The sequence below is a fragment of the Malaya genurostris genome, chromosome 3 (genome assembly GCF_030247185.1).
Source record: "Malaya genurostris strain Urasoe2022 chromosome 3, Malgen_1.1, whole genome shotgun sequence".
NCBI lineage: Eukaryota > Metazoa > Arthropoda > Insecta > Diptera > Culicidae > Malaya > Malaya genurostris.
The window spans coordinates 8,785,873-8,803,275 of record NC_080572.1 but is presented as its reverse complement, the minus strand read 5'-3'; the positions used below and the strand labels follow the sequence as shown (position 1 = coordinate 8,803,275).

At 39.8% G+C, this 17,403-nt stretch overlaps 1 protein-coding gene across 1 annotated transcript in view; it reads left to right on the top strand.

Annotated features, from left to right (window-relative positions):
• LOC131436229 (zinc finger protein 473-like) overlaps nt 1-16,922 on the top strand; it is a 32,437-nt gene extending 15,515 nt beyond the window's left edge. Inside the window, exon 2 of the mRNA XM_058604849.1 lies at nt 15,281-16,922. Coding sequence (XP_058460832.1) covers nt 15,281-16,687 — 1,407 coding nt within the window. The 3' untranslated portion in view covers nt 16,688-16,922. The remainder of the gene's footprint in view (nt 1-15,280) is intronic.
• Nucleotides 16,923-17,403: the final 481 nt, after the last annotated feature.

The following is a 17,403-nucleotide window of genomic DNA, read 5'->3' as shown; positions in this document are numbered from 1 at the left end:
TGGATTAGGTTGGTTAAGAACAGTTAAAAACTGTCCCAGAAAGTATGGACGCACTTTGATTTCGCTGTAAATAATTCCCAAGTGTTAGATATTAAAATTTTATTCGATATACTGATAATATTAGACTACAACAACAGAATATTATTCTCAACATTTGCTACTTAGCCATTGTAGACTAGCTGGCACACCTTCTTGCGAACGTTCCTCATTAAATTTCGTACAGACTTCTTGGCAACAAGTTTAGACACTTTTTTCCAATCTTTTTCGAACTGTTGAATGGTTTCGGCTGCCGAGACATGTTTCCTAAGATGTGCCTTCGTTAATGCCCAAAATTCCTCAATTGGTCGAAGTTGTGGGCAATTTGGTGGATTCATGTCTTTTGGGACGAAAGTGACATTTTTGGTAGTATACCATTCTACCGTTGATTTCGAGTAGTGGGCAAGATCTGGCCAGAAGACAACAGGATCCTTGTGGCTTCGAATCATGGGTAGAAGTCATTTTTGTAAACATTCCTTGATGCATATTTCGCTGTTCATTGAAGCAGTGGTGATGAAGGGTTTCGAAATCTTACCGCAGCTACAAATTGCTTGCCAGACCATAGTTTCTTACCAAATTTTTCGACTTCAATCGATGTCTCGGACTGGTTTCGTCGTTCATGATTATGCAGTTCAAATTTCCAGCAAGAATCGTATTGTATAGCTTTCGAACCCTCGGCCTGATCGATGCTTCTTGTTTCGGACTACGTTTTGGTTGTTTCTGCTTCTTATAGGTTCGAAGATTCAAACGTTCTTTAGCACGAAGAACATTTGACTTCGAAGTGCCCACTTTTTTGGCCACATCACGAACTGAAACCTCCTTCTTTTGCTCGAACGCCTTCAGTATACGTTTATCCAACTGAGGGTTAGCATGACCTTTTTTTTCGACCCGTTTTCGGTTTATCTTCTTATCTTCACCGAACTTCCTTATTGCATTTCGCATGGCTTTTTCACTTACTCCTTCCATTTTTGCTATCTTTATCAGTGACAGTCCGCGTTTTGTGCACCATTTGTACACAATTTTTCGACGTTGTTCTGCTGAAAGTCCACGCATTTCGAAACCAACTAATGAAAACGAATAAACAACTGCACAAGTGGTTAGAGAAGAGTGTAAACAATAGGACACAGCCATAAAAATTGACAGATTCTGAACCATTTCGGATATTATAAATCAGACAAAGTCAAAGTCTTGGCATTACATTCCTTTTGTGGAATTTGGCCTTTCTGTTTCAACAGACTTCGCAGCCGATTCTTAGTGTACAGAATCATTGCATGGCTAGTACTATGGATCCTACTGACACTAAGAATCCTTTCAGGTCGGGGCTCGAACATACGACAACTGGCTTGTAAGACCAGCGTCCTATGCATTGAACCGCCAACCCGGGACAATAAATCAGACACCTATTATGAATAAGTTGTCATTTCCATTCTCATAGATTGTTCTTAAAAAAGTACGGGTGTGTAATATCAGAGACATAACTGGATGTCGTGAATACGAATAATACTGACACGATTTCTTTACACTTTCGTATTCGAATTGATAGTTGATCGATTGTGTGAATTGCGAAACTTTCCCCTTTTTCACTACTAAAATTTTAAACGATTTTTGACGTCGATTATCTCATTTCGGATTTGCATATTTCATTGAAAGAAACTATCAAGATGCTGTACATGATTCATTTCTGCCTTTTAGAAGGACCAAATTGTGGAATTCTCTACACGGGCAAAAATCCGATTCTTGAAATGAGCAAAACGAGTCATGATTTGGGGAAAATAATATATTTTCATGTTATGATAATACACCATGATTAAAATTTCTTGGATCATGATCCATTCGGACTGATTTCTATGGAATTTAAACGTAACCCACTTGAAGTTGTTGGGTATAACTTCACGCGTGTTTCTGCTACGGTGGTAATTTTTGCAACATAAATTCAGGCGTTATGTGTGATTTTTGCAACGATGACCATTTTTCCAATATAAATACAGTGAAAAGCACGACGAACTTCTTTTAAAATGAAAATATTCTGTTTTTGAAAAACGACGACGCAAGAGATGACGTGTTTACTTGCGTTCATTACTTCAGTTTTGATTTTGTGTTTCTGAATTTAAACACTTGAACGAACTGCATGAAAAAACACGAGTGAATCAAACCTCTTAAAAAGAAACTCTATGTCGAATTCTTGCAAAAAAAATCGTCTTATTCATAATATTTAGGCACATCAATACAGCTTGTGTTGTTATATCTATGAAACAAATTAATCAAAGGGGTTGAACAAAATATTTGTCTGATTTTCGTTAGATGGTGTTCCAAGTTCACAATCGAATTAAACGCTAGCTCTCTGGATATTATTCTAGTAACAACGATCACATTAAATATGTAAGAATACATTCGAACAAAATGTAACATTGATGTTTGTCAAATGAAAAGCGTAGCCGTGCTTAGTCTCTCATGATGTCAATTTTCGGTTCATTTATTTTTATGTTATGTTTAATTCTCTATCAGCAGGTGGGTAAAACAACACGATTATTAAATGACATGCTTCAGAATGAAGTAAACATTTTTAATGTCTGCTTTTTGCTTTACCATTAATCTATTAATCTATCACATCACCTGAGACAGAGGGTTCAAAGTGATATACGGGTAGAAAATTAGAGTTACGAGCTTTGAAAGAAATGCATTCTTCAAGTAACGCAGTATTTTCGAACCATGATTAATTTCCATGGGAAAAGAGTTATTGCTCATGATTTCATTATAAGTTAAAATGATTGGTTGCATGATTTTCTAATCATAACAGCAGTAACGGATTTCTCTCCGTGTACGATATTTAGCACAGTTCGTGTGCACAGTGAGAAGTGCACGAAGCAAATCAAATTATTTTGGATTTTCACTAAACTGATGATTTCTACCTTCAATTTTCAAAGAAATAATCTTAATAGTTCTTTAGATAACATTTCGAGCCATTAGAATGGCTGTTTTTATATAAAGTTGTCCCCTTTTCGTTTCTTGTTTTCTTTCTCTCCAATGCAATCGACCAGCAGCTGATGCAATCGTTCTTGCTTGAATTGAAACTAGCTTTGCGTACAAACCGACACATTCGCTCGCAGTGCCAAATGATGCGAAACTGGTTTAATGCATATTCTCGCTTTGACGACCGGGAGGTAAATGAGAACTACGACCTGAGCGTTTGTGTTTTTTTACCACGCAGAAGGTGCGCTCTCTGATGCCGCTGTTTGAATACGTCTCCTCGCCCCGACGTCTCCCCTTTTATAACGTTCAGTTGAAGATATGTGCCTGACTACCTCAAAATAGTCGTCCTTGCACGAAAAACCCAAGCAAAAGTAAAGAGTTTTCCGCGTTGTTTTAAAATATTAAGAAAACCTAATTTTTGAGTTGTTTGTGGTTATCTCACACTGTTCAAAATATTATCATAAATTCCTGATCATATTTTTGATAAAATAGTGAAAGAATTATGTTGCTGCCATTAATACAAGTCGAGATATTCACGATTAGGTTCTGCCAATTCTTCCATATGGCTAATTTTGCCCCATAGTAAAGTAAGTCGTATTCACGACAAAATAATTGTCCTTGGTATCCCGTTTCGGGATTCGGTTAGCTTCAAGTCGATTGACTACTGTCCGGAAAATTTGAACTGTACCTGATATACCATTAAAATATTGCGAAGTTAGTCGTGTTTTGAGGTTTATTCCTGTGACACTTGCGGTGATGCGGAGAATTTCTCGGTCACTAGTAGCAGCAAGTGTTGAGCTAACATTCCTTCCCTTCCCACGGTGACCTGCGTGGGTGTGGCCATATACATTATTGATCATTCCATGCTCCAAGCCAATTTGGATTGCACATTGAGCATGATCTACTACTCCCAAATACCTTATGATTAAAAAAGAACCGGAATTTTCATTTTAAAATTCCCGCGCTTGTCCAATCGGTAAACTTTTATTCTCTCAACGTTGGCAACACTTTTATACACATTCTGTCAAATTTTGACGCATATCGTACGATTAGTTTTTGTTTGGCGTCTATACAAAGAAGTTGAAAATTTTTCGTGTGGCGATTTTTATAATGGGTGAAAATTTAGAACAACGTGCGTGCATCAAATTTTGTGTTGCAAATGGATTTAAGTGTTCCGAAACGTTGAAAATGTTAGAAAAGGCCTTTTGTGAATCGTGTCTAGGAAAAACACAGGCATACGAGTGGTATAAACGCTTCATAGGTGGTCGTACAAGCCTGGATCATGATGAGATCCCTGGCCGCCCAACAACATCTGTTACTTAAGAAAACATTGAATCGGCGAAGCAAATCGTGTTGCAAAATCGTTCTGTATCGATTCGAGAGATTGTTGTGTTGTTGGGCATCTCTTATGGATCAGCCGAACACATTTTAACTGATGTTTTGGGTTTGAAACGCGTCGTTTCTCGGCTGGTGTCAAAAAAGCTGAATTTCACGATAATGCGCCGGCTCACACAGCGTTGGTTGTGTCGCAGTTTCTGGCCAAAAACTCAACCAATATCATCAACCAAGCACCGTACTCTCCAGATATGGCCCCGTGTGACTTTTCCCTCTTCCCCAGACTCAAATTGCGGGGAACGCGTCTTGAGACCATAGAGACCATAAAAGAGAATTCGCTGCGTGAACTAAAGGTCATACTTTCGGCGGCCTATAAAACTTGTATGGAAAATTGGATCAAGCGTTGGCATGCATGTATTGCCGCAGGAAGAGAGTACTTTGAAGGCGATAATAAAGAAATTTATTAAAAATTGAAATTTTGCGTTTTTTAATAAAATTCAGGATCTTTTTTCATCATAAGGTATCATGCATTTGGTTCAATATGCAATTTCATTTGATTTATGTGATCAATCACGGGAAAATCATGGGCGGTCAGATAAGCTAAGTTTGGTTTTGGCAACATAATTGTTAAATTTTGGCGTAACATCAAGGTATGTTGAAGATATAGCATTATTTTCGAATTCAATGTATACCTTCACAATTTGATTACTTCTTCGATTAGAACTGTCTACTACAATTATTCAAAAATACAACTACCTTCAATTTTCAAAGAAATAATCTTAATAGTTCTTTAGATAACATTTCGAGCCATTAGAATGGCTGTTTTTATATAAAGTTGTCCCCTTTTCGTTTCTTGTTTTCTTTCTCTCCAATGCAATCGACCAGCAGCTGATGCAATCGTTCTTGCTTGAATTGAAACTAGCTTTGCGTACAAACCGACACATTCGCTCGCAGTGCCAAATGATGCGAAACTGGTTTAATGCATATTCTCGCTTTGACGACCGGGAGGTAAATGAGAACTACGACCTGAGCGTTTGTGTTTTTTTACCACGCAGAAGGTGCGCTCTCTGATGCCGCTGTTTGAATACGTCTCCTCGCCCCGACGTCTCCCCTTTTATAACGTTCAGTTGAAGATATGTGCCTGACTACCTCAAAATAGTCGTCCTTGCACGAAAAACCCAAGCAAAAGTAAAGAGTTTTCCGTGTTGTTTTAAAATATTAAGAAAACCTAATTTTTGAGTTGTTTGTGGTTATCTCACACTGTTCAAAATATTATCATAAATTCCTGATCATATTTTTGATAAAATAGTGAAAGAATTATGTTGCTGCTATTAATACAAGTCGAGATATTCACGATTAGGTTCTGCCAATTCTTCCATATGGCTAATTTTGCCCCATAGTAAAGTAAGTCGTATTCACGACAAAATAATTGTCCTTGGTATCCCGTTTCGGGATTCGGTTAGCTTCAAGTCGATTGACTACTGTCCGGAAAATTTGAACTGTACCTGATACACCATTAAAATATTGCGAAGTTAGTCGTGTTTTGAGGTTTATTCCTGTGACACTTGCGGTGATGCGGAGAATTTCTCGGTCACTAGTAGCAGCAAGTGTTGAGCTAACATTCCTTCCCTTCCCACGGTGACCTGCGTGGGTGTGGCCATATACATTATTGATCATTCCATGCTCCAAGCCAATTTGGATTGCACATTGAGCATGATCTACTACTCCCAAATACCTTATGATTAAAAAAGAACCGGAATTTTCATTTTAAAATTCCCGCGCTTGTCCAATCGGTAAACTTTTATTCTCTCAACGTTGGCAACACTTTTATACACATTCTGTCAAATTTTGACGCATATCGTACGATTAGTTTTTGTTTGGCGTCTATACAAAGAAGTTGAAAATTTTTCGTGTGGCGATTTTTATAATGGATGAAAATTTAGAACAACGTGCGTGCATCAAATGTTGTGTTGCAAATGGATTTAAGTGTTCCGAAACGTTGGAAATGTTAGAAAAGGTCTTTGGTGAGTATAAACGCTTCAAAGGTAGTCGTACAAGCTTGGATCATGATGAGATCCCTGGCCGCCCAACAACATCTGTTACTGAAGAAAACATTGAATCGGCGAAGCAAATCGTGTTGCAAAATCGTTCTGTATCGATTCGAGAGATTGTTGTGTTGTTGGGCATCTCTTATCGATCAGCCGAACACATTTTAACTGATGTTTTGGGTTTGAAACGCGTCGTTTCTCGGCTGGTGTTAAAAAAGCTGAATTTCACGATAATGCGCCGGCTCACACAGCGTTGGTTGTGTCGCAGTTTCTGGCCAAAAACTCAACCAATATCATCAACCAAGCACCGTACTCTCCAGATATGGCCCCGTGTGACTTTTCCCTCTTCCCCAGACTCAAATTGCGGGGAACGCGTCTTGAGACCATAGAGACCATAAAAGAGAATTCGCTGCGTGAACTAAAGGTCATACTTTCGGCGGCCTATAAAACTTGTATGGAAAATTGGATCAAGCGTTGGCATGCATGTATTGCCGCAGGAGGAGAGTACTTTGAAGGCGATAATAAAGAAATTTAATAAAAATTGAAATTTTGCGTTTTTTAATAAAATTCAGGATCTTTTTTCATCATAAGGTATCATGCATTTGGTTCAATATGCAATTTCATTTGATTTATGTGATCAATCACGGGAAAATCATGGGCGGTCAGATAAGCTAAGTTTGGTTTTGGCAACATAATTGTTAAATTTTGGCGTAACATCAAGGTATGTTGAAGATATAGCATTATTTTCGAATTCAATGTATACCTTCACAATTTGATTACTTCTTCGATTAGAACTGTCTACTACAATTATTGAAAAATACAACTCACACATACTCAACGAAAATACTTTAGTTGATGCCCAAACAAACTCGATTGAAACTGTTTTCAATGTCACATGTTCGTTTGTGTCTGGATCTCTTCGCTGTAGTTTTTCTTCTTACTCTTTGAAACTACCTTCTTCCATTGACCAGTTCGTATTATGTTTGCCTATTCGATTCCCATACAAAAATTAACATGTGTTACACCACTTCCTGGAATGATTCATTGCTATTCTCGGTCATTGTGAAAGTCATATACTGTATTAAAATATTAATTCTTCATCTGTCGTGGTCGCCTTGTTTAGGTAGCTTCACTAGAATTTCTAAATCTATAAATCAGTGACTCAAGTGATGCTGAGAAATGCATTTGCTGTTACGTTATCTTCACTGATTGTCTGTTAATGAATGTTTGGCTTCATCGCGATATTACTAAGCCACATGCACTTTCAAGTTCGGCTCAAACATCGAATAGAAATAATATACAACGATATGAAGTTTTCTGGACACCGAATGAAATCGTACGAAGATTTAAATTATATCAGACAAGTTGATCATAACAAACAGAAGTAGAATAAGTAAAAAACTCATTTGATGAAAATTACTCATTTCCAACACCATCCCATTCCGGCTGGATAGTGCTGCTTTATAACCTCTTTCGATGTAGCACAACCAAGGAGGATATCGATTTTCGCTCGTTACCCGAGATACAGTTGCACGAAAGTTTGCCAAGTATGCCCGGGTCTGACGAACGGTGAGGATGACGAAGAAATTGCTTCGTTTCATCCCACAGCGACACAATCAATCTTCTTGAGGGGGATTTCAACGCAGCCCCACAACCATTACAATTCCCAATCTCCGGTGAGAAAATCGATAAAAGGGACATGGGAAACCCTACTCAAACATACAACACCAGACTCGAAGAACGTATCCGATTCCGCAAGAACGATGGGTTGGGTCGACACAAAACTTTTACAACATCCCATACACACAAAGCCAATACCCGTAGATCCTCTAAATAACTCGGTTCAAGAAATGCGAACATCGCTTGGCACACTCGATGCTCGAATCGAAGCAACCCGAGAGGGATCCCTAGCCCGAGATGCTAAATCAAGATATTCTGCTCTTCACGAACCTTTTCCCAATTGTGATGACGATGACGATGACGATGACGATGGCGATGATGCTGATGATGCCATTTATTCCCCCGATTCTTCCTTCGACTGTATGGTGTTTTCTAACGAATAAATGTGTGCAGGGTGATTCAATTTGGCAGCTGTTTTGTTCACCCAACGCTTTGTTTCCAAGAGGGTTTCTGGTTGCTTTGATGAAATATGATCGATGAGCACACCAAATGGTCGTTTCACTTTGCTGTTGGGTCTGTTTGTCGATGTTGCCGTCGAGTTGGATCCCCAAGGGTACGAAAACCTGTTCGACTGTTCATCCGGACAAGACAAACTCGGATAGACTGCAGCCGGTGGTGCGTTGGTTGTGACTTGCTGCCCTGCTCGCAAGGGAACCCGAGACGTGTTCGTTTGGTGCTGCTGGTCTTTCGTTTCCAACGTATCGTTCTGCTGGGTGGCACGACGTGGGCTAATCGTTATGACGATGTGAAACCCCCCTAGTTCTGTCAGGCCACACCATACACCGGGGACTGTATCCAAGTTTTTGTATGTGCGTTTCTAGCAAGCACATAGTCATCACCGGCGTGAATTTTATATGTAAGCCAACTTATAGTGATGGTCATTTTGAATTGTATTTGGTAACTTAATTTCTTCTGTAATTATTGATTGGCATCCTAGTTTATCTAGTTTATTTATTTTATACTCTTGTTTCAAATCGTACAGAAACTAATAGAAAAAATATTGCTTAAATTGAGTTATTGAGCTACGAGAAACCATAAAATTTTACAGTGTTAGCAACAAAGTTTATCAGGAATTTCCGGGATCGGATATCGGAAACCAACATGACAATATGATTTCGATGCTCGATATGATAGACATTCAGTCGTGTAGTGAAATTTTGTGCTGTTTTTTTTCTCATGTCAATCATAGTGTTCATCGACGTTTTAACCAAGAAGACAAATTCCAAAACCTTGCGTTCAAATGGAAGATTACCTGTCCTATATAAAATTATAGACTTTTTCCATATTTGACTGCCGGCTTCGGAATTTAAGTAATATATAAATTCTCCTGAGACAGCTGAATCGCTTTCTACAAGCTTATATTTTAGATTCAAATGAACGAACTCTATAAGCAAGTTTTCTTTCGCTAGTTACTATTTTTTCCTTTTTCCTGACAGTTCTCGGATATCCTTTTTTAAAAATTCGACCGGTTTGGCAAGGATCAATGTCTGAACTATACGGTGGGTGGGGTAGGACTTCTCATTTCTAAATACGTATTTGCCGGCAGTGTCACATGTGGGCGAGTATTGTCATGTTGCAAAACCATCATCGGCGTTTTTTTTTTGCAATGATATTCAATCAACATCAATTGAGTTCGGTACTCACTCATTTTTCATCACCAGTAACAATTCGATGCATGAAACCTTTTCTGTTGCGCCGTCCATTGGTTTCAATTCATACGGCACCCAATTACCTCCCTTTCGGTTCATTCTCATTGCTTTTCAACGTTGGCAAACGGTACGTTGTGGTATTCCGAGTGATTTTTTAAGTCCTTCTTGCGTTGGTGACGGGTCTTATTCGAGCGATTCCTCCAATTCTTCATATAAAAACTCTGGTGATGCTCCGATTCTTCATCTTCCAAATCAAAATCGCCACCTTCAAATCGAGCAATCCACTACGTTCGCTCAGCTATATCATGCGCACCACCATACATTTCCATAAAATACGTTGACTTTTGGAGGTTGTTTTCTTCATATTGAAATAATGAAGAAGAAGAACTCCCCGCAGCCGGTAAATGACCATAATTAGGTTAGGCGGGTTAAAATAAACAATATAATAATATCAGACACCCCGCAAAAACGCCTTTTTCGCCACAAAATTCGACATTTTTAAAAACAAAAAAGTATTGTTCTTTACGCTTTAGCTGAATGACTGATACTGATTCTGAAACCGTATAACAGTATGATTTTTTAACTTAAATTAAGGTTTACAATTTGGTTTTAGAATTTAGTTTCAGAATTTAGTTGCAGAGTACAGCTTCACAATCGAATACTATGGCTCGATTTAAATTTTAATTCTGAAACTGATTTACTGATTAGATTTTGTATCTGAATTTAGTGTCTTAATTTAAGTTCGGTATTCGAATCCACAATTATGATTCAAGATTTAAACTTCAGAATTATGAAACTAAATTTGTGATATGAATTTAAGATTTAGAATCTTCTGAGCGTCAGTTCCATTTCTGAATTCTGTTTCAGAACTAATTTCCAGCATTAAGGTTCAAAACTCGCAACTTGGATTCTGAAACTGAATTCGGCTCTTCAATTCAGGTTTGGAACTCAAGTTCAGTTTTAGAATTAAATTCAGATTCCTGCATTCTGAAAATGACTTTAGTTATGGAATCTTTCTTTTCATATACTAAAACCTAGTGAGATTTGCTGTTTCTGTTCGATCCATTGACTTCGGACTCTTTTATCAGGAGCTTCGTATATTTGTTACTTGTGTGTGAGTGCGTGTTTGGATGTTTGAATCAGTTTTTGACGTCTTCAATCATCAGACAGTTTCAATTTTTTAACACTCATAATCCTGTTACTCCAGAACCAAACAAATTAATTTCAGATTGCAGATTGTCATGCTACCGGGTTTTAAGACCTGCCTTTTTATGCCTGGAACCACCATCCCGCGAAAAAATGTTTGTAATCTACGAGGGAAACAATTCACCAGAATGGCAAGTGACCGGAAAAATCTGGAAAAAGTCGGGAATTTTAGTGAAAAACCGGGAAAAATATTACTAGCTTACATATGAGAAATAGTTGTTAGCATAATGATGTTTTTCAATAAATGAAAAGTAGGAGACAATACATAATTTTGCGTCTGAGCATCTCGGTAAAAGTGTTGAAACAACTTATTTTTAAGGCTTGCAGGCAGTTTTAAATCAATCAAGAAGCAAGAGTTTTTTTTAGTTGTTATCAATAACAGCACAACGAAAGCTCATTTTGAAAAATAAGGATAATTTGGATGATTCTGTTGGATTTTTATTAAGTTTTAGAATAAGTATTCAACACACTTGCCAAATTGTTGGCTAAGTCTCAAGGTAACATAAGGAAAATTTTTCTGAAAATATTGAACTTTCTTAGGAGTCTTCATGTTTTTAGGTTCGCTATTGATTGCTCTTGTTTCAACATAATTTGTTTCAGTAATGTCATCTTGAAACAATACTTGTGTTATGCTAATATTTCTGTAAGATAACAATAGAACTCACAAAATTGGAAAAGTTATCGACTTTGATCTTATCCACCGATTTCAAGGAGTGTTTGATTTCCTTATTTAAGGGCTGAAACTGGTTTCTGAACACCAGTACAGAATCTTAAAAAGATTTACTTACCTTATCTAACAGCTATAGGCATGGGGTGTCCTTTGCTGTATCAAGTATACGTCTCCATATAACTCGGTCCATGGCTAATAACGTCGCCAGCCACTCAAGGCGCGGATGTTTCTGAGATCATCCTCCACTTGATCGATCCACCTTGCTCGCTGCGCTCCTCTTCTTCTTGTACCAGACGGATCAGATTCAAGAGCCATTTTCACTGGGCTGTCGTCCAACATCCTTATGACATGCCCAGCCCATCGTAGACCTCCCAAACTTAACTGTCCGTACGAAGGGTGGTTCTTCTAGCAGCTGTTGCAATTCGTGATTCATACAACGTCTCCACGTTCCGTCTTCCATCTGCACTCCGCCATAGATGGTCATCAGTACCTTTCTTTCAAAAACACTGAGGGTGCGTTGGTCCTCTGCTAACATAGTCCAGGTCTCGTGGCCATAGAGCAACCGGTCTAATGAGCGTTTTGTAGATGGTCAATTTCGTGCGTTGGTGTACTTTTCTCGATCGAAGGGTTTTTCTGAGTCCAAAGCACGCACGATTCCCTGCCAAAATACGTCTATGAATTTCTCTGCTGGTGTCATTATCGGCGGTCACCAGTGAGCCCAAATACACGAACTCGTCAACCACCTCGATATCGTCACCGTCTATCAATATTCGTGGTGGGAGGCGTTGTGCTTCTTATCTAGAGCCTCTTCCTCTCATGTATTTTGTTTTTGACGCATTTATGGCCAGTCTGGTACGCCTAGCTTCAGCTTTCAGTCCGATGTAGGTTTCCGTCATCTTCTCAAGGTTATGTGTCACAATATCAATATCGTCAGCGAAGCCAAAAAGTTGTACGGACTTTCGGAAGATCGTGCCACTCGTGTCGATCCTCGCTCTTCGAATCACACCTTCCAGGACAATATTGAACAAAATACAAGAAAGTCCATCACCTCGACGTAGCCCTCTCCGAGATTCGAAGAGTCTCGAGAGCGTCCCAGATACTCGGACGTAGCACATCACTCTATCCATCATTGCTTTGACCAATCGCGTCAGTTTATCCGGGAAACCGTATTCGTGCATTATCTGTCATAGCTGTTCTCGATCGATTGTGTCGTATGTCACTTTGAAGTCAATGAACAGGAGATGCGTGGGTACGATGTATTCACGACACTTCTGGAGTACTTGTCTTATCGCGAATATGTGATTCGTAGTGGCGCGGGCTCCAGTAAATCCCGCTTGGTACGGCCATACGAATTCCTTAGCTATTGGTGATACACGACGGCAAAGGATTTGAGAGAGTACCTTGTAGATGGCGTTCAGCAATGTGATTGCGCGGTAATTGCAACAGTCTAGCTTATCGCCCTTTTTGTTGACGGGCAGGGTTTGGATGAATGAAGCAGTGAAGATGAGTATACATGCTTCACAGTGTATGATATTCATGAATATACCTGCTTTATGAACCATGTCGCTTTGAGGAAGCGTGAGCCTTGTTGCTTTATTGAAGTGGCTGTCCATGCACAAGAATAGAAGAGAGCGAACAATATTCACCCATACTACTGTTTCTCCTTCTCTCGGTAAGAGAGAAGCTCTAGCCCCATAATTCACTGCAAGCAAATTAGCTTCACGGTGCAAGATAGTGATGAAGATTGAATATTCAGTTTTCGCTAGCAGACTGATGACTGGCTCTTAACTGTCGCATGTTTCTTCGAGGTCCGAACGCGATTCACATTTGTTTATACAGAATTGCACATACAGGTGTGCACTGCCACCGCTCGAGCGTTTATTAGAGTAAAGGTTTTGCTGTAATGGTAACATGTGTTTCTTACAGCTCTCAAAGCTTATAGCAATACATAATGAAAATTCAATGAAAAAATGTTCAATGCGGAATACTGATTAAAATACTTATTTTTTATCCTACTGGTTGATTACCTATCATGCACTACTACGATTAAACCCAATTAAACACTATTCAGCAGGAATTTGATTTACACAAGTAACAAGAGTTCAGGAGCTAGTTTCTCTCTAACACCCAGCAAACGAAGCGTTTGTTTGTTTGCAGTATTTGGTGAGATCACCAGATCGCCATTGCGAATTACTTCGCTCCTGTTACTTCTGTTTATAATATTCAAGTATAACTAAGAATTCTTACCCTCTACTAACTTGACACGAGTTGAATAAGTGATATGCAACAGTTTTCGTGGCATAAAGTCATCATTAACAGCCGTTCGCGTCGGAGAGCCAGTCATCAGCAGCGATGTCAGATCTACGGAAATCTCCGTAGATCTACGGATTCGAACATTTTCTACGGATCTACGGATCCGTAGACAAAATCTACGGAAATTGGAATTTTTCTACGGAAATCTACGGAAATTACAATTTATCAACGGAGAACTACGAAAACTAGTTTTGTCTGGCGGGCAAAAAAAAAGCTTTTCACCGTGAGAGCTTCCGAGAAAAATGCCATCTACGGAAATGACACTACTACTATCTGGCATCGCTGGTCATCAGCCTGTTAGCGAAAACTGAGTATATAATCTTCATCACTTACTAGCCCCGTGAAGATCGTTAGCTTGCAATGAAGTGTTTGTGAGAAGAACGACGTTCAGGACCACGAGAGAGCAAACTATATTCACGGCTACTGTGCTTCATGAGAACTCTAATACCAGCACACTATACCATCTGTGCATATGTGGAATATATTTGCTTCCACTAGCGTTTTGTTTGTGTGGTTCTTTTTGGCTGGAAAGGCGTCCTCTTTGTGAACGGTGGAATTGTTCGCTCACAATGCAATGGAAACTATATATTCATTCACCAGTGAATGAATATTCCAAACCCTGTTGACGGGACATACCACTCCATCCATCCATTCCTGCGGTAGAATCTCCTCCTCCCAAATCCTAGAAATCATCCAGTGTGAGCAACTCGCTTGGCAACTGGCCATTGCCCGCGGCTTTGTTGTTCCTCAGCTTGCCGATCTCCTCACTTATCTCCGACAGATCAGGGGCTGGGAATCTGTCGTCGGCTGAGCGTGCACCCAGATTGATTCCTGTACCGTCCTCTGTATCTTGTGCTTCGCCATTCAGATGCTCGTCATAGTACTGCTTCCACCTGTCGATCACCTCACGTTCGTTCGTGAGAAGGTTACCACTGGTATCTCGGCACATTTCGGCCTGTGGCGTGTAGCCTCTACGTGAGCGGTTCACCTTCTCATAGAACTTCCGTGTGTCATTTGCGCGGTTCGCGATCTTGGTCTTCCTGGTGGCGCTTTTTCCTCCGGAAAACCGTGTTCTGTCTGTTCCGCGCCTGTCTGTATCGTTCCTCGTTCGCTCTAGTGCGGTGTAGCAGCATCCTCGCCCTTGCTACATTCTTCTCTTCGACCAACTGCTGACATTCGCCGTCGAACCAGTCATTTCCTCGATTCGATAACCTCGTACCTAGAACGGTTGCAGCAGTGCTACTCTTTTTATCTTGAAAAACCGGGAAAATTGAAATCGGCATTACACTTGCCTCTCTGAATTCACTCAAATCACTTCAACGAATCAAAATCGAATTAGAGGAGTTTCACTAACTATTCATCCTTCGTTACAGATTGAACATCACGAGGGTGCTCCGGTTACAATCTGTGAGTTCTGCAACACGCGCCTAGAAGACTGGCAGGCCTTCCGGGAGCAATGTATCGGTACGGATGAGTACCTGAAAGCTACTTACCGGCACATTTTCTACCCCAGTGAAACAGTGCTTCCGCCACAAAGCACGGAAAATGCTACACAGCTAAAATCGCCCCAACCGGTTTCGCCAGAAAATGGCGACGATGATAGTCAAAGTTATTTGGTCGGAGAAGAAATTCCACTGGAAGATATGATGCAACAGACCGAGCAATATTACAATAACAGCTACGAGGATATGGACGATGCTCAGGAGTCCGACTCAGTGATTCAGCACATGAGCATTCAGAACGGTATCAGAGTTCCTAAATGGTCGAAGGAGTTTGGCGCAAAACTCAATACACTGCTGCATGTAGTTGGTGGAGAACGACCCCATCAGTGCAAAATCTGTCGCAAACGATTTCTCCGACGTCCGCATTGCCGACGCCATGTGGCCCAAGCTCACCCGGCTGAAATTGATGATGTTGAATTGCCCCGAAACTGGCAGTCGATGATCCGTCGCAGATTTGTCTTCTCGAAGGCTCCAGTTCAACGGGTTTTGGAACCTGTACCACCACCACCTGCTGTGCGGGAGGATCAGTACGAACCAACTCCGGAAAGGCCTCACCAATGTGAAGTATGCAAAAAATGTTTCAAACGAATGCAACACCTCAGAAGACACAAAACATCTCATCTGCAAATTGAGATTGATCGCTCGGAGATCATGCGTGGAATTCAGGAGCAACAGAAAGCGGAACAACAGCTCAAACAATTGATTAGTCCTACTGCTGCTGACAATGACATTATTATAAATAGTGCTGAAGATGACGATGTTATAGCTCTTTCCGATGAAGAAGACATGGGCGAAGAGATATCCCCTGAAGAATTCAATGGTTTGGGGGATTTCGTCGATGAAGAAAATACTTCGGTTTCTAACGAACAACCAACAAAGCGACCCCGTCTCTCAGATATACCTCATATATACTATAGTAGCGATGACAACAGCCACGATTTATCGGCTTATACCAAGTACGGAACACTTCGTCAGAGGGCACCGCCAATGGAGAAAATGCCAGGCGAGCGACCATATCTTTGTAAATTGTGCCATAAAACCTTCAAACGCACCGATCACCTAAAGTCACACATGCGAATACACAGCAAAACCACACCATTCAACTGCGATTGGTGCCAGAAAGGATTCCGTTACCGGCAGAACTATTTGATTCACATGAAAAACAAAACCTGCTTCAGCGAACGGGGAAAGTTCCGGGGACACCCGATGCCACGGTTGCAACCGAAACCGGGCCTCGAAACGGTGGCGAATGGCGGTGAGATGGTTCTGGGCGATTAGAGATTACGTGCCATGTTTATCTGCAGTGCACATACTAGTTAGTGTACGTTTAATCTTAAGTTAATATATAGTGCAACATGTTGAACAAAACTCAAGTATGTACTCACCAAACAGAACAAACGGTAGGCTTAGTACTACGACTCGAATACAAAGATTTTCATTTTATGACTACTTTAATGTAACAACTTTTTATCATATATTGACGAATGCAAATAAAATGCTGAACAGATTTAAACGATTCGTGTGTCTACTGTTTCTCAACTCGCCAGCAGGGAGTTGTATTTTATAGAAGCGCAAGCTGATTAATTATCACCGTTACTCTGAATAACGACGTATTGATTTTTCGAACGAATCTTTACTACCTTTGATTAAGCGTTATAAGAAGATATTCTTCCCGATCGAATGTGTCATTTCAAAGGATACAAATATGTATCCTAAATTCAGCTATAGAGCAGTTAGTAGAATTATTTGAACACTTCACTGTTTTGTACCATTAGATTCTACTATATTAATTATATTTAACGTCACTAAACTTTAACAGAAGTATAACCAAATACGAATAATTTGTATTTGATATAACTAAAAATAATAAAATACAAATAATTTGTATTCGGCATAGCGAACGTTATAATACAAAATAATACGGGTATTTCGGAATGTTATTTACATCTTTTTTCAGTGTATCGGTTTTATAAGTTTGAAATCTGTTATTAAGA